The 26,717-nt window shown below is 40.2% G+C and overlaps 1 protein-coding gene across 5 annotated transcripts in view; it reads left to right on the top strand.

Annotated features, from left to right (window-relative positions):
- osbpl8 (oxysterol binding protein-like 8) overlaps positions 1–26,717 on the top strand; it is a 100,694-nt gene that overhangs the window by 41,806 nt on the left and 32,171 nt on the right. For all 5 annotated transcript variants that reach the window (XM_034131357.1, XM_034131358.1, XM_034131361.1 and 2 more), the window contains 4 exons: positions 20,856–20,929; positions 21,743–21,823; positions 21,923–22,024; positions 23,191–23,394. In XM_034131357.1, coding sequence (XP_033987248.1) covers positions 20,856–20,929; positions 21,743–21,823; positions 21,923–22,024; positions 23,191–23,394 — 461 coding nt within the window. The remainder of the gene's footprint in view (positions 1–20,855; positions 20,930–21,742; positions 21,824–21,922; positions 22,025–23,190; positions 23,395–26,717) is intronic.

A 26,717-nucleotide genomic window follows, 5' to 3' on the forward strand; every position in this document is an offset into this window, starting at 1 on the left:
AAGAACAGGGATACGTTTTGGTCTAGTTCGAAGCTAAAACTGTGTTTGTGTAACCTCATAAGCAAAGTTTGTAATTGCAATCATGTGACTCATCCCTGATGGCTTTTGCATTTGGCTGTTAAACACTATGCTCACATTTGGGCAAGTCTAGTATCGCTGAATCCATTTGCATGAATCTATTTGAGTGTGTTTTTTTAAACTAGGCTGTAAAGCTACTTCCTACCACAAGAGGGAGTGAGCTTACATGGCAATGATACACATCTTTGACCTCCACACAAGATATCAGACACATTCAACTCTATGACTTTCCCATCATGCAACATCACTCACTTAGCTTCTTAAAGAGCTTGTTAACGGCTGCAAAACATCTGCTGTCTTGCTGTGTGTCGTCAGTAATGTTGACATATATGTATCAAGAGTAAGACGTGTTTTCATGGAGAAGGATGGAGTAGTCGAAGCCCCTTCTATGTGCAGTTCTGCGTCTGTTCTGCACACTTTTGTTGCTCTGGTATACTGATATCAACATGATTCAATATAAACGAGTCCTCTGGAAGCGGGTGGTGATACAGCAGCTGGAAAACATGAAAAGCAGACTGTCCATCATCCTCCCCTTCAAAAACCCCGACTGCACAATATGTGAAGCAAGAGTCGGTAAAACAGCATGAAAGCTTCCTTCTTTTTCAATTTTTTTTATGACACTCCAGCACAAAAACAGATATCCATGGCAACGGACTTCACGCCTTCTAGTCCTGGGTCTTGCGTCACAGTTTGTACTTTGCTTTGTTTGAAGATCCTCAGTCATTAGGAGATGACGTGGGTCATTCTGAATCGAGAAGGGGATTGTCAGAGTCGGGTGAAAATTCACACTTAAGGTGCGAAGAGCCGTTATGACGATAGTATTTTTCCAGTTATCTGATGCTTCCCCTGACAACAAGTGATTGCTCGAGGGTATTTCTGTTGGAACATAATTACATTTGATTGTACCCAGAAGTGCCTCCTCTAAATTACCAATTTGCTATATTTATGCACAACTAAACCCGTATTGTTTGCATAACATCTGATCATTAATCAACCCCTCTACCCTCTCCAAAGAAGGCACGTCATTGCAAATCATAATTCAGTTTCCTAACCAAATAAAACCTGGTTTCAAGTCGACATTTCAAAATCAAGATACTGCCGTAGAAGGGAAATAATCAGATTCCTTTCTCATCATAAAATAGGTGTGTATTGATGCCCTTGATGGGGGTAAACTTGAATGACTTGTGAACATATATATTGATGGACAACAAAGCCGAAAAATCTCTATTGCAACCTGTTCTGTCATTTAAGCTTGTTGTTATCACGCAGATGTATGTTAATGTGTTTGTCTTTCCAATTAGTTTGGTTTTAATTGGTTATATGATGCTATAAAAAGGGGTTAAGACGACATGATTGACAGCTGACTCTTGACGCTTGACTTCCACTCTGAGGGAAGAAGTCACGAAGCAAAAGGCTCTGGGAGATGTAACCTTAACGCAATTTGTGTCAGTTAAAATCTGACTTTTTTGAAGGTATTTTGACAGAAACAATAGGCGCGTTCACACCGCAGTACTTTTCCCACTTTAGTTCCGATATAGTTCCGAAATGTTGCGTTCACACCAAAAAAATCTGACTGTCTGTCTGCAAGATTTCAGAAAAAACTACGGGTTAGATTTGAATTAAACTTGCGTAAAAGGTGCAGCATGGACTTCTTAGAAAGAACAATTAACATTTTGGAGAGGATCCAAAACACAGGCTGAATGCCGACTATGTTTATCTTACGTTAACATTACGAGATCGAGATTGAGTTTAAATTTAGCTCGGAGTGGTCCAAAAATAAACTGCAGGTCCCTGGATTTAGCTACGACTAACCATAAGAGTGTTGTCAACCAATAAAGTTGGAAAGAAGATGAAAGCAGGTCATGAACTTTTCACCGGCTGCACTGACGTCTGTATCAGCTGAAATGTATTCATTTTTAAACAAGGAAACAGTGCAGCTCTATTTTTGACCAAATGTACAGATAAAAAAAGGTTCACCAAATGTTCTATCTCTGTCAAAGCATCTCATGTAACTTAGCTAAAAAATAGTCCAGCAGAGAGCAAGTAATTCAGTATTATATTACCCAGATTCTCCCCTTTCTCCTTACTAGAAACCACTGACATGGCACTGACATTTGTCACACATAGTGGCCAAGTATCTAATAATGTGGAACCTTAAACCTTAAATTAAACAAGATAATTAGAATACAAATGAACCACCTTTTTTGTAGCTTCATTGGAGGTTGTGTTGTGTCTCATAAAGCTATTACTTGTATAACTTCTAGAAGGAAAAGACACGAGACAGGAGTGTATGATGTCGACTGTTTACTTGCAAATTACACCACAGTCATCCAACACAATCTCCTCATATAGTCACATATATTGCATGACCTTACATTATCCCTTAATGACACAGTATGTCTCCTAATTAATTAATGAAGGTGATATTATCATATTACTTCGCTCACCACAGAGGTCATTTTGTTTCTGGGTCACCATGATAGTTAGTAGTAGCAGATAGTTTACTACCACTCAATACCAGACATATACTCAGAAACTATAGTTACCACTTGCTTGTGTTGCAGTGCCACTCTCCGTCCGTACTGTTATTGATGTGATTAACGAGGGGGATAATATAATACAAAATGTCTGTTATTGTTTATGATTCAAACTGCTTCTATAAAGTAGCTGCAATGTGAGTTTCCAGACGAACTCGGGGGTCTTTGGTCTGTCTGCCAAGTGATTCTTCCTCTCTTTGTGACTCACTGAGAACAGAAATAAACCCAGAGAGGTTGTTTGACAAATCTTCCTCAATCGGCTTTGAAGCTGCTCTCGCTTTAACCGTCTTTACAACGACTTGCAGTTCTCTTTCCAGGTAAACAGAGAGTCCACCTGTACCAGAGAGTTAGAGAGACTCATCAGGATAACATCGAAATACAACATTGATTTTTTTAATTAAAGAGTATAAAGGAAGTTGAAGGTAAGGTACGTTTATTTATATCGCACATTTTCAGATACAGAGGCAATTCAAAGTGCTTTACATCAACACATAATAAATAGTAGTAATAGACAAAAGAAAGGAACACAATAAATAAACACAATGGAATAACAGATTAATATAAACCATGCATACAAGAGATACAGAATAGTTTAAAAACAACATTGTAAAAGTGCTAAAACGAGTTAAAAGACTTCTGGGTAAGCAGCTGATAAAAGTAATGTTTTTAGCCTCGACTTAAAGGTCTCCTATTATACTGTTTTTCATCAATATATCACAGCTCTCAGATATATACAGAGCCTGTCTCTGATTGGCTGAAACACCAAACAGATCATTGCAGCATCCCATAACCCCCTCTGTTTCAGCCCTGTTTCCAAAGTGCTGATTCTCTGTCTGTTACTTTAGATGAAAATAAGGAGCCCCTCCCCACGCCCCTCTGAGAGAGATTTGGTTACAAAGAACTCAATGGTGCTCTAGGAGGAGATTCAGGTGATAAGGGGGGTGGGGGGTTACCTTGGTTGCTGATTGGCTAATGGTTACACAAGACAAAACATCGTTATGACGTTTCTCCACGTGCGGCGGCACAGCGTCGCTCCGACCTCCGCACCCCGACGGACGCAAACTCATCCGAAATGCCTCCTTCGGGGGCTATAACGAGCTGTCACCCATCTCTCTGCCAGGTGGGTGTGTCATGGAGATTTTTGGAAGAGCTCCATACTGGGAAGCGTGTAGTTTCACTCTGTGGTGACTAGTATCTGTAGTAGATGTGAGTGTTTTGGACATCATAAAGTGGCCCAAATCTGATCCGCTCATTTTCAGACAGGTTTTTATAGAAATGGATCAGGACAAAAAGAGAGAGAATCTTTGTTCCTGAAACTTTCAGAGTCTCTTTACACAGAGGGGACACATGTTGATGTAGAAGAGACATGAAGAAGAGGGGACACATGTTGATGTAGAAGAGACATGAGGAAGAGGGGACACATGTTGATGTAGAAGAGACATGAAGAAGAGGGGACACATGATGATGTAGAAGAGACATGAGGAAGAGGGGACACATGTTGATGTAGAAGAGACATGAGGAAGAGGGGACACATGTTGATGTAGAAGAGACATGAAGAAGAGGGGACACATGTTGATGTAGAAGAGACATGAAGAAGAGGGGACACATGTTGATGTAGAAGAGACATGAGGAAGAGGGGACACATGTTGATGTAGAAGAGACATGAAGAAGAGGGGACACATGTTGATGTAGAAGAGACATGAAGAAGAGGGGACACATGTTGATGTAGAAGAGACATGAGGAAGAGGGGACACATGTTGATGTAGAAGAGACATGAAGAAGAGGGGACACATGTTGATGTAGAAGAGACATGAAGAAGAGGGGACACATGTTGATGTAGAAGAGACATGAAGAAGAGGGGACACATGTTGATGTAGAAGAGACATGAGGAAGAGGGGACACATGTTGATGTAGAAGAGACATGAAGAAGAGGGGACACATGTTGATGTAGAAGAGACATGAAGAAGAGGGGACACATGTTGATGTAGAAGAGACATGAGGAAGAGGGGACACATGTTGATGTAGAAGAGACATGAAGAAGAGGGGACACATGTTGATGTAGAAGAGACATGAAGAAGAGGGGACACATGTTGATGTAGAAGAGACATGTAGAAGAGGGGACACATGTTGATGTAGAAGAGACATGAAGAAGAGGGGACACATGTTGATGTAGAAGAGACATGAAGAAGAGGGGACACATGTTGATGTAGAAGAGACATGAAGAAGAGGGGACACATGTTGATGTAGAAGAGACATGTAGAAGAGGGGACACATGTTGATGTAGAAGAGACATGAAGAAGAGGGGACACATGTTGATGTAGAAGAGACATGAAGAAGAGGGGACACATGTTGATGAAGAAGAGACATGAAGAAGAGGGGACACATGTTGAAGTAGAAAAGACATGAACAAGTGAATTTTGCATAATAGGTGACCTTTAAAAGAGCTCAGCGTTGGTGAAGACCTCTGGAAGTTGGTTCCATTTGTGGGGAGCATAAAAAAGGTAGGAGAAGATTGGAAAGCAAAGAAGAGCAGATGGGGTCAATTGGATTTAAGCTCAGCTTCAGGGATTACGCCCTGTCAGACGGGGTTAACAACATAGACGCTGGTCTTTGCTTCTCCTTTAGCCACTGACAATCCAGCATTCCTTCTTCATCCCTTGCTCTCATCCAATGACTCACTGAGCCCTTAAAAAGGCCCGATCTCTAAGAGGCACAAAGCTTGGCAGCGGAGATATTGCAGCGTCTAAAACAAAGAGTCTGTGGATGTTAAGGTGATGGATAACATCTCAGCCTTTGGATCTGAGCTCTGCTCGGACGGCCGGAGGCTCGATTTGACTTATGCAACCTGGAACTAAATTAGGAAGAGGTGTAGCATGGTTTGGACGATTGAGGTGCTGTCAACACGTGACTTTGGGACACTTTTATTTAGGTTTGAGCCTGAAGGAAAGCAAGGTTAAGTTCCGAAGGAGCGACAACTCCCAAGGTAGAACTTGTTGATGTGTTTTGAACCTCCCTATGTGAATCGACCCGTCTTCCTCTATATGTGTGTGTGTTGTCTACGTGAGCTCTTGTGAGGACAGAACAAAGATCACACCATGGTTTGTACTCGTGTCATGTGGACAGAAACAGGATCCACTTCTTACTGTGAGATGCCTGGAGGTTAGTGATCAAAAAGCCTCTTTGTTGCTCAGCTAATCCAAGGCTTACAGAGTCTCCTCGCAACGTTTATGTAAGACTAGATGTGTCTACATGTGACCTTCTGTCTGCGGTGCATGTATCACTTGCTTTGGATAGTAAGAGACTCATTGCATTCATGGGTGCCATAGTTCCACTGCAGTGTGGTCGTGGTTTGAGTTCATTTGGAGGTTTCTTATTCATTAGTTTTATGAATGACTACAAGGATTACTATCCACTGGTGGTTTTGACTTTAGTGATCCATCAGTGTTGTCACCAATCAAATGTTACTCAGTGGAAATGAGTAAGAGATTAAAGGCTTCAAAAGTGTTATTCTCAGCCATCTCAACCTGTATCTGATTCTTAAGATAATTCACATTCATCAGGGTCGACATGTTGTCAGTTATTTAGATGGTAGCAAGTCTAATCGATAAATAATAATAAACACTCTGGATCCTTCAGTCCATGTACATGAGGGATGATGTGATTCATTTCTAGGCAGAAGGCAAAAGCAATCCTTCTTTATTTGAGACTATTTATCATAAATGTTTAATTTGCACCACTTCAGTTCTGGTATGTTTTCCCTGTACAAGTAAAAACAAATGGGTTCAGCCACAGCTCTCATTAATCCTTAAGTGATTCACTGAGTCACTGCTTCTTCTTGTTCTTCTGTTTGATCAATACATGCATCACTGCAGTGCAGAAATGCAAACCGATGGTACACAGCAGTGGTGCTTTACATACACACACACATTTGATTAAATATACCACAGTTAGTATTATGCCTTTCATATTCAACACCTTTCATTTGCTCTATTTGTTGAGTCAGTGAATGTTGTGAGGGGTTAGGGTTATCCAGAATCAGTTCTCATTAAGAAAAGTCACGCCTAACCTCCTGGAAATAACGTAACAATGCCCTAGAGATAATGATAATGTTTCTCAAGTGCCACTCAAACACCAGCACACGTGGACTTTTCCTTCTGCAAGCAGGTTAATTAGGTCTGGGGTCTGAATTATACTCACAGAACATCCTAATTACCTGTGCTAATTCAAGCACTTTTGAATCTGATTGGGCTCCAGATGTATTGGCTCAAATATTCATCAGTCAGCTCAGGGACAGTTGTTTTCATCTCCAGGCTATCGTGGATCATTTTAGCAGAGATACAGTAACCACTGACGCCTTTTCAGAGTGAATTACCTTTCACTTTTTTATATGAAAGCTACTTAACATAGCTACGCAAAGCATGCACAAGAGCGACATGTTCTCATCAACATCTTTTCATTTGGTCTGAGCAACATATCCCTGAAAATACAGCTGGATTTGCGCCCTTGAGATAACATTTCCAAGTCCTACATGCGTCACACAAAACAAATCAATTTACTATCCTTGTCACTTGCTTGGTCACGGACAAAGACTTGTTTTCAGCCTTTTTAACCGTACACTGGAGCCTTTGTGTGTCTCTGAGTTGTACATCTGAGCTCTATGAAGCTGAACATAGTACATCTGGCAATAGAAAGATGTATATACTTCCCTGTGGCTATTTGTCAGTCTGAAAAGTAACCTGTGTTGGAAGTAATTAGTTTACGCCTGGGGAATATATAGGGGTTGACTGAGCACTGGTGTGCTTCCTTCTGTCCTCAATAGAGCTTGTGTTTTGTGTTAGTGTGTGTGTTAGTGTGTGTGTAGTCACAGTTTACAAGCTGTGTTATCTCAATGATGAAGACAAGAGAATAATGAGATAAGAAGAACACAAAAAAGGGACATTTCAAGGCTATAAAAGGAATACTTTACCTATAAAATGATCATTGGTATACCAGTGTTACCTCAAATAAGTCCCACTCAAATCAAGTGTCATATATCCAGTTTTATGCTTATTACTAATTAACTAGTTACTTATTAACACCTGCATTTTTGAATAAACCATCCTATTTTACAAAAGGATGAATTGTGGAGCATGAGGGCTTGTTTTCTAGCGAAGATGCAGCTCTACTCTCCGTCTACAGGAGAGGGAGGAGGAGGAGCTCAGCTTATTCGTTATTAAGTACTTATAGGCTGCCGCTTTCAAACACAGAGCAGAGAGAGGGAGTGTGTGAGGCAGCAGTCTACAGGAGGAGCACAGAGGAGAGCAGCTACTCTGTGTGTGTTCATGTGTGTGTGGTTTTCTCGGTTGGTTTATTCGCTTTTTTTGGCTCACTAGCTGCGTGGATTCCCCGTCGATCTTCTTCCCGTGAGTTTCCTTAGCTTCCCTCATCCCTCCTTCATCCTCCCCCCCCTCACATCGAGGAAGCTCCTATTTCCAGATGATGAAGCAGGAGGGTCTGCTGAGTCGTCGCCGTTTCTCCACGTGCGGCGGCACAGCGTCGCTCCGACCTCCGCACCCCGACGGACGCAAACTCATCCGAAATGCCTCCTTCGGGGGCTATAACGAGCTGTCACCCATCTCTCTGCCAGGTGGGTGTGTCATGGAGATTTTTGGAAGAGCTCCATACTGGGAAGCGTTGCTGGGAAGTGTGTAGTTTCACTCTGTGGTGACTAGTATCTGTAGTAGATGTGAGTGTTTTGGACTGAATAGTGTTTGCAGTTTTCTTCAGATGTGCTGTTGACTGTCAGTAGTTGCATTGGTACTCTTTTAAACATCAATTTGATTTAATAATAATAATAATAATAATAGATTTATTTTGTAAGCGCTTTTACAGGTGCTCAAAGTCGCTTTAAAGAGGTAGTAACAAAAGAAAAGGACAACAATTAAATATAGTAAAAATCACATTGAAATCTGGCAGTGGCTCAGTCAGTAGGGGCTTGGACTGTGAGCTGTAGGGTCGCCGGTTCAAGTCCCCGACCAGACCTAAAATATGGAGTGTGGACTGCTACTCGGAGAGGTCCCAGTTCACCTCCTGCCCTGCCGTGGTGCCCTTGAGCAAGGCACCGGACAACTCCCTTCCCCCCTCACTCCCATTGCTCCCCGGGCGCTGGCTGTACAATAGCTGCCTCCTAGTACTAGACTCCTGGTGCTAGGATGGGTTAAAAGCAGAGAACACATGTCACTGTGTGTGCTGTGTGCTCTGCATGTGAGACCATTAAAGAGGGGTTCATCCCTCCATATTCTAATTCTAAGCAATAAAACAACAATCACACATTAAAAGCCAGTTTGAAGAGGTGAGTTTTTGTACGTTTTTTGAAGGTGGTGAGGTCATATATAGATTTGATTTGATTTTGATTTGATTTATTTCGAATGTGTAAAACAATAATACAGAAATGAGAATTATTATACTATACAAACTTAAGCAGTGTGAAATTGATAAACAAAAATATTACTGATTCTAAATTATATATAAAGAAATTATCTAACTAATTACACATCCAAAAAGGGGTGGGAAGAAGTTTACACTTATTTAATCCCACCCCTTCTCCCACAATTATTAACATATATATTTTTTTTTCTTAAAAAAATACATTTGTTATTGAAAAACATAAAAACAACTAATAAATAAACAAACAAATACATAAAAGAGGTACATGGTAATCAACAAAAGATAAAATAACAAACCAAATAAATAAATAAACCGTAAACACCCATTTATGATTAAACAGTTTCATCCCTGTATCTTGTGAAAATCATGTCCTTATACCTTTTTTTTAAACAGTTTTACGTTAGGACATCCCTTGAACTCTGTGATGACACATCTGTATCTGTAGTAGTGGAGATAGATGTGAGTGTTTGGAGTTTTCTTCAGATGTGCTGTTGACTGTCAGGAATAGTTGCATTGGTGCTCTTTCAAATATCAATTCTTCAGATCAATAGTGTCTGCTCAGACTATCAGAGAGTCAGAGGTGGGAAGTAGTGGAATACAAATTATTTGTTACTGTACTTCAGTACATGTTTCTGGTATCAGTACTTTACTCCACTACTTATTTTTCTGACGACTTTTTACTTTGACTTCTTACATGTTGAACCCAAATACCTGTACTTTCTACTTCTCACATTTTGAACACAAATACCTGTACTTTCTACTTCTCACATTTTGAACCCAAATACCTGTACTTTCTACTTCTTACATGTTGAACACAAATACCTGTACTTTCTACTTCTTACATGTTGAACACAAATACCTGTACTTTCTACTTCTCACATTTTGAACCCAAATACCTGTACTTTCTACTTCTTACATTTTGAACACAAATACCTGTACTTTCTACTTCTTACATGTTGAACACAAATACCTGTACTTTCTACTTCTTACATGTTGAACACAAATACCTGTACTTTCTACTTCTCACATTTTGAACACAAATACCTGTACTTTCTACTTCTCACATTTTCCAAACAGGCTGGTTCCTTTAGTTTGAATGTGTGTTTGGTGGCGTGATCATTATTATTTAGAGTCATTGCGTGCCTATTGATTTGAACACGATCCGTGTATCCATCATTTCCTGGTCTTCTCTAAAGAAGAGGGACCAATGAAAGCGTTGTCATGTTGCCGTTGTTCAGCATGGAAACATTCATTAGCTAACAATGACATTATTGTTCTATTAATATAAAGGGAGGTCAGGTACTCTTTAAAACAGCTGCTAGTTATGGGTACTTTTTACTGAAGTACATTTCAAAGCCCTCTTTACTTTTACTTGAGTAAAGAAGTTTAGTCAGTACTTCTACTTTCACCAGAGTATTTTTAAACACGAGTATCTGTACTTCTACTTGAGGAAAGGATGTGTGTACTTTTGCCATCTCCGCAGAGAGTAGATTCAGACTGGCTTTGAATGAGGTTGCGCTCAAGTTTCTGCAACAAAAAGCGCTTTGTTCAGAGAGAAAGGAAGCTGGAGAAATGTACATGTGATTGCATTACGGTCGGGGAACTTTCTATCACTGTTCTGTGTTTACAAATCCCCTTCTTAATGCATAAAAACACATTGAAATACCTGCGAAAGTATATCTAAAGTTAATCTTAAAATGATATAAAGTATAATGATTCTGCAGCTGATATAAATGTCAATTTTTTGACGTCGTTCTGGACATATTTGTGGAAACAGCCGGACATAACAGGGACATCTGATGACTGGTGTTGCTAGGAGATGCAGTGTCAACCTCCTTATTATCATATCATTACACACATACCCACTTTTTGCATACAAGCCCAAATAATCAGCTCATAAAGTGTGATTGAAGACACCTGGAAAATGCAAGCTAACTTCACTTCAGACTGTCAGAACTTGCAGAAAGCTTAGCACTCCATATTTCATCCCCATGATTCAAATCACAGCTCAGAGAAAGCAGTACTAACACCAAAGACGGCTTGTTGGTGTGAAGTTGCACCATAAGCTCCAAGGACTTCTCTAGAGTAAAGTAATTGTACAGCGTTTGTAGAAGGACACCAAATCCCTCAGAACATTTACGATTGTACTGTTTGCAAACACTGCCGCCGCTCTTTCCTTCTCAGACGTGTAGGAAGTGCCTTAAGGGGCATTTTAACAGCAGTTGTGTGAAGAAGGGGGGGGGGGGGGGGGGGGGGGTTGTTATCGTTGTCTTTCTCTCCTGGACCTTTTACGGAAAAGACTCTACTGTTAATCAGGAGGTAATGTGAGACTCTGAGGAAAAGCAGTTTCTGTTGAGTGACGGAAACCACTTCATTACACAAGAGGTTAATTGCCAATCCTCTCTATGTGTAATTGTTCTTTTAGTTACAATAAAGCAAAGACATACACTATATACAGTAAGTAGGTACCGGAAACCTTTACATGGCGTACAAGAGCTGGGTATTACATCGACAATTCCTGAGAAAAGTCTAAACAGCATCGTAGACATAAACAAAAAGGCCGAGGGTCTCTATCTGTACCTTTTGATATACCTTCAAATACTTGTATCCATTGCGCAGTACTTTGTTTTTGGTATCCCTTTCTTGCATGACTCTCCTTGGCCTCCTTTAAGTATCAAGAGACGGGACACCAGGTCATTGCCTGCCATCTTTTCACGGTGCACTTGAACTCAAACCCCTGTCGACTATATTTAGAACATCAACACACAAAATAGCAGCCATTGAAATCCAACCTGCCTAATGCCTCCACTCTCATCCAGACACATCCTGTTTGAAATATCACCCCGTCCAAAAGATAATGACCTTCAAGCTTCCTGTGTGCAGGCGGTATAAAAATAAAACACTTTCAATGAGGATTAACTTCAGGAACAAGGCCTAGAGAACAAAATAATGAACGATAATCCGACATACTTCCTTTTATGACTGAAACAAGTAAAGCAATTACCGGTAATCCAAAAGTAATTTCTCGTTGACGGAGCACTTTTGGATGTGTTGCTTGAATGGTAACTGGACCACATCTATAAAGTAATTTTGCAACATCTCAAAGTGCTTTACACACACATTCATACCGAGGTAGATGCTGCCATTCATTCAAAAGCATGTACACATCGTTGGCTATACTATCAGGAACACTTAAAGGTTCACTATCTTCGAAACTTGGACATAAAATGTGGAAGACCGCCCGAATACTTCTTGGCAGGCAGGGACTGATTTAAGATTTAAGAGACATTTGATTTGGTGATTAGGCCTTTATGGATCTATTAAGAGAGTGAAAAAGCTGTACAATTATAATGTATATTAGATGAGGTATACTTCTTGAGGTCAGCATGACTTGGTACTCGGCATTTTAGAAGTATGAATCACCCGGCATTTTTGGAAGCTTTTAATCCCATGTTTACGAGTCTAAAATCAAGATATCATTTCTTCTTCCCCTATGATTTTGACCCCTCTTTTATTAAACCAGGCTCTTAAAAGTCCCCTAACTTTATGGCACTGCAATGCAGACTCTCTAGAGAACCTCTGTACCTTAACCATAGCTGCAGAAAGCTATCTTACTGTATCTAAATAAGCAAGAATTAAATATAGTCCTTTATAATCAACCTTATCTTTCTCAGTAAGTCTACATTTTGGGCAGCGGCTACAGTGTTCTGGTGTATTTTATTTACATTTACCAATATTTACGTAATATGCCACTGTAATTCCTGTGATAACTGGAGTTTAGCGGTTCAAACCCACTATCAAAACTGCCTTTGAAACCGCTTTTCTATAATTTCATACCTTGATTTAAATGAGTGGGTCACAACCAAGCCCCCAGGAAGTGCGCCGGACTCTGAGGAAAATATTCGTTGTGGCCAAACGGCGGTACTACACTTCCGTATCAGTCGCTGGGCCCGGAAACACTTTTTCCCATTGGGAAAGACACGTCTGTAAATCGTTGGATAATTTTTTTTAAACTAAATAAACTACCCAGTATGAGCATTTGTATAGCCCGTATTAAAAAAACATTCGGTCCTCAAGTTGTAAAATGTGCTAATAACGTTATTCTGAGAGTTATTTTCCTCTGCATTATGAACACGGATCTAACCCATGGGGCCGCGCCGCCCGGCACGTTCATGTGACGTGTTCAGCACTACATGAGTTTTACCTTTACCCATGGATGCACAATAAGAACGGATTATATGATTATATGAATACTTTCGTGACGTTTCGCTCTCTCAAAAGTTGGGCCATTTTGTCTTCATGCGCCAATGAGGAACTCGAAGCCCCGCCTCCCACACTGTATCCAGTTCTTATTATACATCCATGGTCGCTGCTTTAAACGCTCTGTTTTAGTTCAGACTCCTTGATTCATGTCAGCCAAGCAGGTCCTTCTGCAACACAAATGAATGAAGACTGCTACCAAAGTCTCCACAACAAACACAGTATCTGTACTTTAAAAAAATGCATGTAAAGGGTCTGCAGAGTCACAAACCCTCAAAGTACACCCTGTAGCGAGTAAAACTCTAACACAGAAAAGACCTGTCTATGCTGCCCCAGAACGCCTCGTTGGACATTTCTCTTTTTCCATTGTTTGCTTCCTGGGTTCTGTGACGTGTGAACACCCAGATCAACAACAAATGACCGGATTGGCCCAAATGGACCAATCCGCGGAGCACCTCACACACGAGGATCCCTTGGCTAACTAACAGGGAGTCCCCATTGACTTGCATAGAGCTCCCTGAACGCTGGTAATAGACGAGTTGGGGTCGCGGAGAAATGCTCTCCGCAGACCCATTCTCACAACGTTATAAACCTTTTTCTTACTCAATATCAAGCCACACTTATTGGTTTGACTTCGGCTGTGAGTGTTTGTGTGTGCTCAGGATGAGTTTAGCTTGTTCTCGCTGTATCACCGACCCGGAAACCTGTCCGCTCCTCGCAGCAGCAACGAGCCTCGCAACGAGGGGGGGGGGGCAGGAGCTCCAACAAGCCGTTTAGGACAGAGAGTGAATACACATACTATACAGAGATGCTGTATGAGAAACCAATGTGAGTTTGGAACATTGCACAATATAAATCTATTCTAGTAGACCTCAACAATGGAACTATGATCAGTAGAAATGGCCATGACATGGGACCTTTAAGTTTTCATGCATTTTTTTCTAGCCAACATTGCAGAGAAAACTGTTGCCATGGCAAGTTTCCATCAGCAGCTATTTGCTCTCATGGTTTTATTCTGAGGAGTCACTAAACTGACTGCTTTCCTTTCTATGTGTTGCTCTGAAGTGACCTGTTGCCATAGTAGCTTTTACATTTCCTACAGCATCGTTGAGGATTATATAGATATATATATATATATATCTATATAACCTTGGTTTAAAGAGACGTACAAACACAGTTCTGCACATGTGCTTTGAGATAATCTACTTTTTTTTAACACTTGAACCTTCCAGAAAGAGATAATAAACAACAAAGTCGATTTCACGTCAATAATTCACATTACAACGTGAATCTTTTAGTGTTTACTTGCACAACTTCTCAGTTTAGGTACTGGCTCAACCAAACCTCCTCGAGCATAGATAGAAAAAGCGCATAACAGTTACTTTTCATATGTTAAAGTATCATGTTTCCTCTCACTTTTCCCTCTGTTATTGTGTCCAAAACATGTTGTTGTTGTACTGCATTTGGCAGCCATTCATTTTGCGAAAGGCAGCGCATTAGTGTGGAAAGAGATTCAACGTAGCATCTCTTCCTCTCTGCTCCTTATGATGTTTGGTGCAGAGTGAAAGCACTGCGGCTCTAGTTTTTTAGGAGGCAGCCTCGTCACTCAGTCTGCAGTGGGGCGTGAGTCTTCAGCTTTACACACAAACACACACAATCCCTGAGATTGATACTCTACAAAATGGCTATGATGTAGCTGATGTGCACACTGGACTGAATGCACTGAAAAGAGATTAAAATACAACGTACTGAAGTTGCTTTGATCCACTTGAGTCTCCCAGAGGATGTTCACCGAGTTATCTTGCTCTTGTTTTTGGTTGAAACTCTCATTAATCTTCAATCGTTTGCTCCTCTTCATACAACCTGAATTATAAAGTATATTTTACATGTATTTGAAGTATTTATTTATAGTATATAACGTTTCTGTGAGAGGTATGAAATAGACTGGCTTGGAAACCTTTTGAGGAAGATGAAGAGGGACGTTTAAATCGTCATTTGGGGAAAGAAACGGTAAAAATCCTCAGAATCAGAATACCTTTATTCGTCCTACAGAGGAGAAATGTGCATTTGTTACAGCAAGAAAAGAGCGAAAGACAGCTTAATATTACCCAAGAAGCATGCATAAAAAATATCATCATGACATGAAAGGTACACCACAAAATAAAGCACCTGACATTTGTTGGTTTTGGTTTACTACATTATTTTATACACACTGCTTGATTGCAATAACATATAACCCAATATTCCCACAGAACACATAGTAAATAACATTAAAATAGGAAAGAGAAGCCAAAAGTACCGAGCTTTTACAACATGGGAGGCGTTAAAAAACAGTAGGAAGATGCATTTAATTACACTGACACATCATTTAGATTAGATTCCTTTATTTACCTATGATACATTGAACAGTACGCTTACAAAACATTGCCCTACAAATACAAGAACAATACGGTCAAGGCAGTAAAACAATGTAAACAAGTCAATACATAAGTTATTGTACATGTATTTATCAGTGCAGTTGATAATTACAAAACTAGAAATAAATATGTGTTCTATAAAAACGGTATGAGGTAGAACAGAACACATAGTAAATAACATTAAAATAGGAAAGAGAAGCCAAAAGTACCGAGCTTTTACAACATGGGAGGCGTTAAAAAACAGTAGGAAGATGCATTTAATTACACTGACACATCATTTAGATTAGATTCCTTTATTTACCTATGATACATTGAACAGTACGCTTACAAAACATTGCCCTACAAATACAAGAACAATACGGTCAAGGCAGTAAAACAATGTAAACAAGTCAATACATAAGTTATTGTACATGTATTTATCAGTGCAGTTGATAATTACAAAACTAGAAATAAATATGTGTTCTATAAAAACGGTATGAGGTAGAATATAAAGTGCAGTTGGATGTACTTAGTTGAGCATGAGGTCAGTTCAGTTCCATTAATGCTGCGATTGTCTAACAAGTTTATTATTCCACGACGATCATCCAGTTGCCTTCACTTAGGTGGAGATTGAGGGCAGGAGATGGTGGGTTATGTAACCTCTCGTGGTTTGTCAAAATGGGTGAATTGCCCCTTGAGTTGTTTGCCAGACGAAGTTGGCATGGAGATGCCCGTCAAGTGGGCACAGATGGTCTGTTAGGAGGTCTAATAATGCACCAGATCCTCAGAAAAACAAAGGCACAACGTATCAGGCAGCAGAGACAATGTCTTCTTTCAATCATTGCCGTGTAATGATTAGCACTTGAGCTCATTTTAACACTGATGTTGGCTGTCGTGGCTTCCTTCCTTGTTTTTCTTTCAAGCCACTAGACATTACATTACATTGCATTTAGCTGACGCTTTTATCCAAAGCGACTTACAATAAGTGCATTCGACCAAGAAGATACAAACTAGAAGAAAACAGAATCATATAAGTACATCAGGTTTCATAGAGCCAAACCATTTCAAGTGCTACTCAACTGGCTTTAGATAAGCCAGTCCTTTGTTAGTATATAAGTTCTTTGTTAGCAATTCTATCGCTCGAAGTGGAGTCGAAAGAGATGAATGTTCAGTCTACGCCGGAAGCTGTGTAAGCTTTCTGCTGTCCTGATGTCAAACCCACGTGTTTTTGCTGATGGGAACTTGGGTCCCCCTCGCAGTGCGGGTGCAGCGAGCCGTTTGGCTGATGCAGAGCGGAGTGCACGTGCTGGGGTGTATGGTTTAACCATGTCCTGGATGTAGGAAGGGCCAGATCCATTCACAGCATGGTACGCAAGTACCAGTGTCTTGAAGTGGATTCTAGCAGTTACTGGAAGCCAGTGAAGGGAGCGGAGGAGCGGCGTGGTGTGAGAACATTTAGGAAGGTTGAAGACCAGACGAGCCGCTGCGTTCTGGATGAGCTGCAGAGGTCGGATGGCACATGCAGGTAGACCAGCCAGGAGGGAGTTGCAGTAGTCTAGACGTGAGATGACGAGAGCCTGGACCAGAAGCTGCGTCGCTTTCTGGGTCATGAGGGGACGTATCCTCCTGATGTTGTAAAGAGTGTATCTGCAGCAGCGGGTTGTAGCAGCGATGTTTGCAGTGAAGGACAGTTTGTTATCTAGGGTCACACCCAGATAGACGCCTTAAACAGACATTTTTAACGCATTTTCTTTCCTTTATATTACTTACAGTTGAAAAGTTGCTTGGCCTCCGATGGTTTGGATGATGTTATGCGATGTGTTTGCTCAAAATAAAACAACAAACTTCTACACATGCAACAAAGAAAAGAGGCCTTCACCATAGTCAAAACAAAGAGGCAAAACTCAACAAACAACTTAGGTATTCTTTCTTGCTTTCTTTCTTGTTAAGGCTTATATAACTTGATCACTTAAAGAGTAATTGGACGGTTAAAAGCCGTGCCTCACGGCGTCTTTCTAACAGGTTGCTGCTCATCTCTGTCACTTTAGAGGAGGCGCCGTGGGAATTGTAGTCTTGTATACTCTGGTTGACTACAGACGTCACGACTAGATGGCCTTTCTTATCAAAACGAAATAGTGGCTCTAAGACTCCTGTTTCCTGTATATTTCAGGAGTACAAGTTGGCAAAGAAAAGAACGGAAAGTGTTTCTTTTATGCTCAACAGCTATTAGTCAAATAGTCAAAGTGCTATTTTAAAAAGACGTGCATTTCCAAGTAAAGTAGTCGAACTGTTATTTGCTGTGCTTCCATGAGTCTCTGATTATCCTCCATCATGATCATTATAACTTGTTCTAAATGATAAATGACATCAAGCAGGCTTGTTTGTAGAGGTGGAGAAACGTCATAACTGAATGTCATTAGAAATACTGTCTCCTAGAGTTCTTTAAAACCTTGGTTTCTCTATATCAATGAATACCAGATGTCTTTAGGGCAGAATTACCGTTGGCACATTTTAATACGTAGAAACACACACCTGAAACTCAGCAGCGTTTCCTTTCTTCTCGTGGCTGAACGCTGATGGCCTTTGAATAAGAGACGGAAACTATTAAATATTTACAGCTCTGCCAGGATCTCAGCGGGGAATCTGATGCTGAGCTTATCAACGGTTCCAAAGCGGCTCGATAACACATAGTACAAATGGTAGAAAGGTGGAGCTGAAATGAAGTAGATAGATGAAATAGACTGATTCATACAGTGCACATATTTATTACTGCCTATTTTGTTTTTTACTAGTGCTGCGTGTTTCTTACAATCATTATCTGTAATCATACATGTTTAAAATACTAGTATTAACTTGTGTTTGGGGGGAGATAAAACAAATACATGTGTGGTGTTGCAAGACAAACTGGTACGAGAAATTTGAGGTTTTTTAACTTTATGATAACAGGATTTCTGAATTATTGGCATGAAGTCAGAACATTTTCTGACACTTGGCTACAGCATCAACAATGTTATAGATAGGTAGATAGATAGATAGATAGATAGATGGATGGATAGATAGATAGATAGATAGATGGATAGGTAGGTAGGTAGGTAGGTAGGTAGATAGGTAGGTAGGTAGGTAGGTAGGTAGGTAGTATATGTAATGTAAAAATATGTAATCTTTAATGTATTTAACCCAGTTTTTGATAAAAGAAGTCTCAAATACTCGTACAGAAGACCTTTTTAAATTGCAGATTTCTTTAACGCGATAATCTTTGCTGCACTCTTTGTCCTCAAGAAACCCTCCTTGGTAACACTGTGTTCGAGGACACAAACACACACATCCATTTTAATAAGGGCCCTGAGACATAATCAGTTGAGATACTCGATCAGCAGGGGGGGGGGGGGGGGGGGGGCTCCCTGCTGAATGACCTCTTAATAATAATAAAGCTTTATTTATATAGCACTTTCCATACACCACAAGCAGCTCAAAGTGCTTTACAAAATGGCGACACATCACAAGATAAAAACACACAACAAGAAATTACCCTCAGATTATTTGTTGAATGTTGAAAAGGTGCATGCAGCAAAATATAACATTTGATCAGGTTAAGAGACACAAGGAGGTAAAAGGTATGATAATAAATAATGGGTTCTCTCTGACAGATAAGACACAAGACAACTGCAACAATATAAAATATAAAACCCCATAAAACAAAGTGAACATATAGGTACAACAGAAATACAAAAATAAAAATAATAGTAATAAAAATGCCATAATTCTAATAAAGGTTAAACGATTAAGAAATAAAAAAGACCAATTTCAAAATAAATATTACTTAATTTTCTTAAAGGTCCCCTATTATTCTGTTTCTCATCAGTATATCACAGGTCTCAGATATATACAGAGCCTGTCTCTGATTGGCTGAAACACCAAACAGATCATTGCAGCATCCCATAATCCCCTCTGTTTCAGCCCTGTTTCCAAAGTGCTGATTCTCTGTCTGTTACTTTAGATGAAAATAAGGAGCCCCTCCCCACGCCCCTCTGAGAGATATTTGGTTACAAAGAACTCAATGGTGCTCTAGGAGGAGATTCAGGTGATAAGGGGGGGGCGGGGGTTACCTTGGTTGCTGATTGGCTAATGGTTACACAAGACAAAACATCGTTATGACATAAAGTGGCCAAAATCTGATCAGACAGGTTTTTATATAAATGGATCAGGACAAAAAGAGAGAGAATCTTTGTTCCTGAAACTTTCAGAGTCTCTTTCCACAGAGGGGACACATGTTGATGAAGAAGAGACATGAAGAAGAGGGGACACATGTTGATGTAGAAGAGACATGAAGAAGAGGGGACACATGTTGATGTAGAAGAGACATGAAGAAGAGGGGACACATGTTGATGAAGAAGAGACATGAAGAAGAGGGGACACATGTTGATGTAGAAGAGACATGAAGAAGAGGGGACACATGTTGATGAAGAAGAGACATGAAGAAGAGGGGACACATGCTGATGTAGAAGAGACGTGAAGAAGAGGGGACACATGTTGATGTAGAAGAGACATGAAGAAGAGGGGACACATGTTGATGTAGAAGAGACATGAAGAAGAGGGGACACATGTTGATGTAGAAGAGACATGAAGAAGAGGGGACACATGTTGATGTAGAAGAGACATGAAGAAGAGGGGACACATGTTGATGTGGAAGAGACATGAAGAAGAGGGGACACATGTTGATGAAGAAGAGACATGAAGAAGAGGGGACACATGTTGATGTAGAAGAGACATGAAGAAGAGGGACACATGTTGATGAAGAAGAGACATGAAGAAGAGGGGACACATGCTGATGTAGAAGAGACGTGAAGAAGAGGGGACACATGTTGATGTAGAAGAGACATGAAGAAGAGGGGACACATGTTGATGTAGAAGAGACATGAAGAAGAGAGGACACATGTTGATGTAGAAGAGACATGAAGAAGAGGGGACACGTGTTGATGTAGAAGAGACATGAAGAAGAGGGGACACATGTTGATGTAGAAGAGACATGAAGAAGAGGGGACACATGTTGATGTAGAAGAGACATGAAGAAGAGGGGACACATGTTGATGTAGAAGAGACATGAAGAAGAGGATTTTGCATAATAGGTGACCTTTAATAATGTTGTTTTGTGTTACAGGTTTCGAGAGAGGGAAGGAAGACCTCCTGGCTCTGCCTTTGAAGGAGGACTCTCACTCCATATCTAAGAGCAAGGTGAGGAAACCCCTCCATGACGAGTGGGCAGGAAGCATTTGGTGCTTTTGTGTGGATGTGTTGTAGACTGGAAAGAAAATAAGAATTACTGCGCTACTTCTTCCCTTTCTGAGACTTGCCTCAGGCAGGAGAAAGCCCACGTTCAGACGACTCATAAACACATCAAACATTTATCGACTCGGCACTTGTTTAAAGAGAGGTCAGTGAGGTGGAGGAGGCGGCGGCGGCGGCGGCGAGGAGTGGAGATCAAAAACAATGTTTAGCAAAAGTGTGTCTGAGTCTCCCCGAGGCTCAGAAGAGATGGAAATCAAACTATGTTTAGTTTTTCTAAAGCGTGTGACAGGATAACCAAGCCAGAGATTCAAAAGCTCTTTATCAGTCAATCAATCAAATCAAATGTTATTTTTACAGCATTTTATCACAAATAACACATTTGACGGGGGGCTTTACAGTTTGTACAACTGGGGGCTCTGTTTGCAGCATACACCCTTTGTCCTTAGACCCTCAGACCATAGGGGAGAAACTCACAAATGAACCCCAAAATAAAGCAGCAATGAACACGCTCATAACAGTAAAACATGAGAAAACAAAAGTAGACGGCACTAGCTAAATACAAATGGACAAAGTTACACAATTTACAGATTTTGCTTGGTCATCAATAATTACATGTAAACTAAAAAGCAAAAGATCAATGAATCTGTATATGAATTTGTGTCTGCAGTCTTTGAGGGACGTGTGTGTTTGTGTGTGTCACAGTTGATTAACAATCTGCTATAGTGTTAATCATATTTCTTGCCCTCTGTGTGTATTCAGTCTGAAACAAAGCTGTACAATGGCTCCGACAAAGACGTGTCTGCATCCGGAGGAAAGCTCACCAAGAAGGAGTCCCTCAAGGTAAGTGAGCGGAATCAGCTGATAGTCGCTCTTCCTTAAAGGGTAGCAGCTCTGAAGGTGTTAAATATATTCATGTGTGTGTGTGTGTGCTCTGTGTAGGTGCAGAAGAAAAACTACAGGGAGGAAAAGAAGAGGGCGACCAAGGAGCTGCTCAGCACCATCACTGACCCCTCCGTCATAGTGATGGCCGACTGGCTAAAGGTGGGAACATCTCACACTCTAGAACTAGACAAGAAGATTCGGAGACAGTTGCTTCCAGTGAGACTGTTAAACCATTGAACTGCTGAAACAACTTCAAAAACATTCATCTGCTACTCAGTAATATGTATCTAATATCTAATATATATCATTCCAATAACTTGTATATAGACTCGTACTGCACTATTCCACATGCTCACTTTATTTTATAACTATTTTTCTTTTTGTATTGCTCTTGCTATCTGTATTGTTATTATGTTGCATTGTTGGAGAAGCCTGTGACATAAGATTTTCAACTACATAATTACTCTGTAGCTATGTCAGTTTGACAATAAAGAACCTTGAACCTTGAACTTGAAAAGAGTGCATGGAGCACATTTTCCTAGTGGCCAGACGATGGTACTACACTTCAGTTCTAGTTTCTGACGTCATTTGGGCCCAAAATGACTTTTTCCTATTGACTCATATTGGTAAAGAGACGTCTGCATTAGGCTTCAGAGGGTTACTTTAAATTGTATTCTGTTAGTAGTTACATGTTTAAAATCTATGTATCACAATGTATATATTTGTAACTTATGGATAACCTCCATATCAAATGCAATGACATGTAATTGTAGTGTATTATGTAAGACAATAGAACAATGTCACCTTATAAGAGAAAAAACATTATAAAGATATTTAGGATCAAAAATGTGCCCTTTTATATAATTAATATAGGATAGGTCACAAAATAGGATCGTTAAAAAATGCTGGCACATTAATAACAAGCAAACACTGTATTTTTGTCCACCTACTGTACTGTATTAAATAAAAAAAATATATATAATAAAGAAGAATAAATGTAGCTTAAATGAAAACCAGAAAGAAAATGCAGGCAGTACGTCTCCTTATAATATATTCATCTTTATTTTTAAATGTATTGTGGCATTGTAATCCTGTTATTAATCACATTTCTTACCTCCAAAAGCAACGTGTATAGGAGTAACCTGCCTCTTAAACTGTATCCTGTTCTCTTTATACATCCATTTTTCCACCCCTCAGTTAATATTTCATCTTTATTTGTTGGTTCTACAATATAAAAGCATTTCCAGTTTGCCTAATGTGAGTCCTCTCCATGTAGCCTATCACAGAAGGCAACGTTTCTCACAGTTTCTCTGTTTCTGATGCAGATCCGCGGCACTCTGAAGAGCTGGACCAAGCTGTGGTGCGTTCTGAAACCAGGCGTCCTGCTCATCTACAAAACCCACAAGAACGGGCAGTGGGTCGGCACGGTGCTGCTGAACGCCTGCGAGCTCATCGAGAGGCCGTCCAAGAAAGATGGATTCTGCTTCAAACTCTTCCACCCGCTGGAGCAGTCCATCTGGGCCGTCAAGGTGAGAGGCAGAGAGGGTACACACATCCTTTACTCAAGTAGAAGTACAGATGATCGTGTTTAAAAATACTCTGGTGAAAGTAGAAGTACTGACTAAACTTCTTTACTCAAGTCAAAGTAAAGAGGGCTTTGAAATGTTCTTAAGTAAAAAGTACCCATAACTAGCAGCTGTTTTAAAGAGTACCTGACCTCCCTTTATATTAATAGAACAATAATGTCATTGTTAGCTAATGAATGTTTCCATGCTGAACAACGGCAACATGACAACGTTTTCATTGGTCCCTCTTCTTTAGAGAAGACCAGGAAATTATGGATACACGGATCGTGTTCAAATCAATAGGCACGCAATGACTCTAAATAATAATGATCACGCCACCAAACACACATTCAAACTAAAGGAACCAGCCTGTTTGGGAAATGTAAGAAGTAGAAAGTACAGGTATTTGAGTTCAACATGTTAGAAGTAGAAAGTACAGGTATTTGTGTTCAACATGTAAGAAGTAGAAAGTACAGGTATTTGAGTTCAAAATGTAAGAAGTAGAAAGTACAGGTATTTGTGTTCAACATGTAAGAAGTAGAAAGTACAGGTATTTGTGTTCAACATGTAAGAAGTAGAAAGTACAGGTATTTGAGTTCAACATGTAAGAAGTAGAAAGTACAGGTATTTGTGTTCAACATGTAAGAAGTAGAAAGTACAGGTATTTGAGTTCAAAATGTAAGAAGTAGAAAGTACAGGTATTTGTGTTCAACATGTAAGAAGTAGAAAGTACAGGTATTTGTGTTCAACATGTAAGAAGTAGAAAGTACAGGTATTTGTGTTCAACATGTAAGAAGTAGAAAGTACAGGTATTTGTGTTCAACATGTAAGAAGTAGAAAGTACAGGTATTTGTGTTCAACATGTAAGAAGTAGAAAGTACAGGTATTTGGGTTCAAAATGTAAGAAGTAGAAAGTACAGGTATTTGTGTTCAACATGTAAGAAGTAGAAAGTACAGGTATTTGTGTTCAAAATGTAAGAAGTAGAAAGTACAGGTATTTGGGTTCAACATGTAAGAAGTAGAAAGTACAGGTATTTGGGTTCAAAATGTAAGAAGTAGAAAGTACAGGTATTTGGGTTCAAAATGTAAGAAGTAGAAAGTACAGGTATTTGTGTTCAACATGTAAGAAGTAGAAAGTACAGGTATTTGGGTTCAACATGTAAGAAGTAGAAAGTTCAGGTATTTGTGTTCAACATGTAAGAAGTAGAAAGTTCAGGTATTTGTGTTCAACATGTAAGAAGTAGAAAGTACAGGTATTTGTGTTCAAAATGTAAGAAGTAGAAAGTTCAGGTATTTGTGTTCAAAATGTAAGAAGTCAAAGTAAAAAGTCGTCAGAAAAATAAGTAGTGGAGTAAAGTACTGATACCAGAAAAATGTACTTAAAGTGGACCTATCATGCTATATTTGAATAATATAGTGTAGGGCCATACCTATATAAGGCATATTTATACTTTTTTTTTCTTCAAAATACCAAACAGATCATGCATTTTAGCCATGCCTCATTTTGCTCAATTTGAACATTTCTAGCTCTGTTTGTGTAAGGGTTGATTCAGTGAGAACAGCACCACCTACAGGCCTGGCATATGTACTACAGCGTCTCCAGCGCTTTCGAACGGCAATGGCCGTGGCTGTCTCCTCCTGATTGGTGGAGTTGGCCCAATAGCCGTAGCACCACCGTCCTGACGTCAGGACAGTGTTCAAATCTGGATCAGTTTTTATCAGATCCGTTGCAGCCCCTTTTTTAGAGATTTGGGTATGGAGGAAAATAGAGAGGGTTGTGTTTTCTGACACTTGGTGAGTTCCCTGGAACACCGGGGACACATATTCATGTATAAAAGACGTACAAAAGTGCATTTTGCATGATAGGTCCCCTTTAAGTACAGTAACGAAGTATTTGTACTCCACTACTTCCCCCTCTGGATATAACATACCTTAAGATTCAGAATAAGGAGTTTAACTATTAGTAATAATACATTAGATTTTTATAGCGCTTTTTCGAGTGCTCAAAAACGCTTTACAAAAAACATAAACAGTAATCCTAATCCAAGTGCGAGTAAAGTGTGTGTTGATCAGTGTTTGAAAGCTAGAGTGAATTATAAGTGAGTTTTGAGAGATTTTTTGAAGGATTTAAGAGTGTTAATAGATTAAAAAAGACGACGATGCTAAAGGGGGATTTGAATGCATTCTGTTTGTTCTCTAGAGATGGACAAAACAAAATGAACAACAATAGTGGCTGTATAATTAAGAGCTCTTTCTCTCAGCTTTGTTTAATTTACTAGTACATCCATCCAGCAATTTTCATATTCAGCCGCACTTCAATTTCCATTTGTTCCTTTGTTTTTAAGCTCCTTTCAGTCCCCTCCATCTGCCATTTGGTATTCATCACTGACCTCTCTGACCATCTGGCCCCTCTCATAGATATTTTGCATACTGACTCTCTGGGGAGTCTAGGTTTCTCTTTGTTTGCACACGTTACACAAGAAACACACACACACACACACACACACACACACACACACACACACACACACACACACACACACACACACACACACACACACACACACACACACACACACACACACACACACACACACACACACACACACACCTCAGGGTTTCCGTTAGCCGGTAATTACCGTTTGAGAGAGAGAGAGAGAGACAGACACACAGACAGACACACAGACACACAGACAGACACACAGACACACAGACACACACACAGACACACAGACACACAGACACACAGACAGACACACAGACACACAGACACACAGACAGACACACAGACACACAGACACACAGACACACACACAGACACACACACAGACACACAGACAGACAGACACACAGACACACAGACAGACAGACAGACAGACAGACAGACACACACACAGACACACAGACAGACACACAGACACACAGACACACACACAGACACACAGACACACAGACACACAGACAGACACACAGACACACAGACACACAGACAGACAGACACACAGACACACAGACAGACAGACAGACAGACACACAGACACACACACAGACACACAGACAGACACACAGACACACAGACACACACACAGACACACAGACAGACACACAGACAGACACACAGACACACAGACACACAGACAGACACACAGACAGACAGACACACAGACAGACACACAGACACACACACAGACACACACACAGACACACACACAGACACACACAGACAGACACACAGACACACAGACAGACACACAGACACACAGACAGACACACACACAGACACACAG

The sequence above is a fragment of the Trematomus bernacchii genome, unplaced genomic scaffold, assembly GCF_902827165.1.
Source record: "Trematomus bernacchii unplaced genomic scaffold, fTreBer1.1, whole genome shotgun sequence".
NCBI classification, from domain to species: domain Eukaryota; kingdom Metazoa; phylum Chordata; class Actinopteri; order Perciformes; family Nototheniidae; genus Trematomus; species Trematomus bernacchii.